The sequence below is a fragment of the Myotis brandtii genome, unplaced genomic scaffold (assembly GCF_000412655.1).
Source record: "Myotis brandtii unplaced genomic scaffold, ASM41265v1 scaffold520, whole genome shotgun sequence".
NCBI classification, from domain to species: domain Eukaryota; kingdom Metazoa; phylum Chordata; class Mammalia; order Chiroptera; family Vespertilionidae; genus Myotis; species Myotis brandtii.
In genome coordinates this window covers 1,531,024-1,531,424 of record NW_005369827.1, presented here as the reverse complement: position 1 = coordinate 1,531,424, position 401 = coordinate 1,531,024, and the positions used below count along the sequence as shown (strand labels likewise).

The window sequence follows — 401 nt, the reverse complement described above, 5'->3', positions numbered from 1 at the left end:
AGCGCGGCTGCGAGGTCTTCGTGGGCAAGATCCCCCGCGACGTGTACGAGGACGAGCTGGTGCCGGTGTTCGAGACGGTGGGCCGCATCTACGAGCTGCGCCTCATGATGGACTTCGATGGCAAGAACCGCGGCTACGCCTTCGTCATGTACTGCCACAAGGCCGACGCCAAGCGCGCCGTGCGCGAGCTCAACAACTACGAGATCCGCCCGGGCCGCCTGCTCGGCGTGTGCTGCAGCGTGGACAACTGCCGCCTCTTCATCGGCGGCATCCCCAAGATGAAGAAGCGCGAGGAGATCCTGGAGGAGATCTCCAAGGTCACCGAGGGCGTGCTGGACGTGATCGTCTACGCCAGCGCCGCCGACAAGATGAAGAACCGCGGCTTCGCCTTCGTGGAGTAC

The 401-nt window shown here is 64.6% G+C and overlaps 1 protein-coding gene across 1 annotated transcript in view; it reads left to right on the top strand.

Moving 5' to 3' along the window:
* The window catches only part of RBM47 (RNA binding motif protein 47), a 31,094-nt gene that overhangs the window by 17,257 nt on the left and 13,436 nt on the right, over positions 1-401 (top strand). Inside the window, exon 2 of the mRNA XM_014548665.1 lies at positions 3-401. Coding sequence (XP_014404151.1) covers positions 3-401 — 399 coding nt within the window. The remainder of the gene's footprint in view (positions 1-2) is intronic.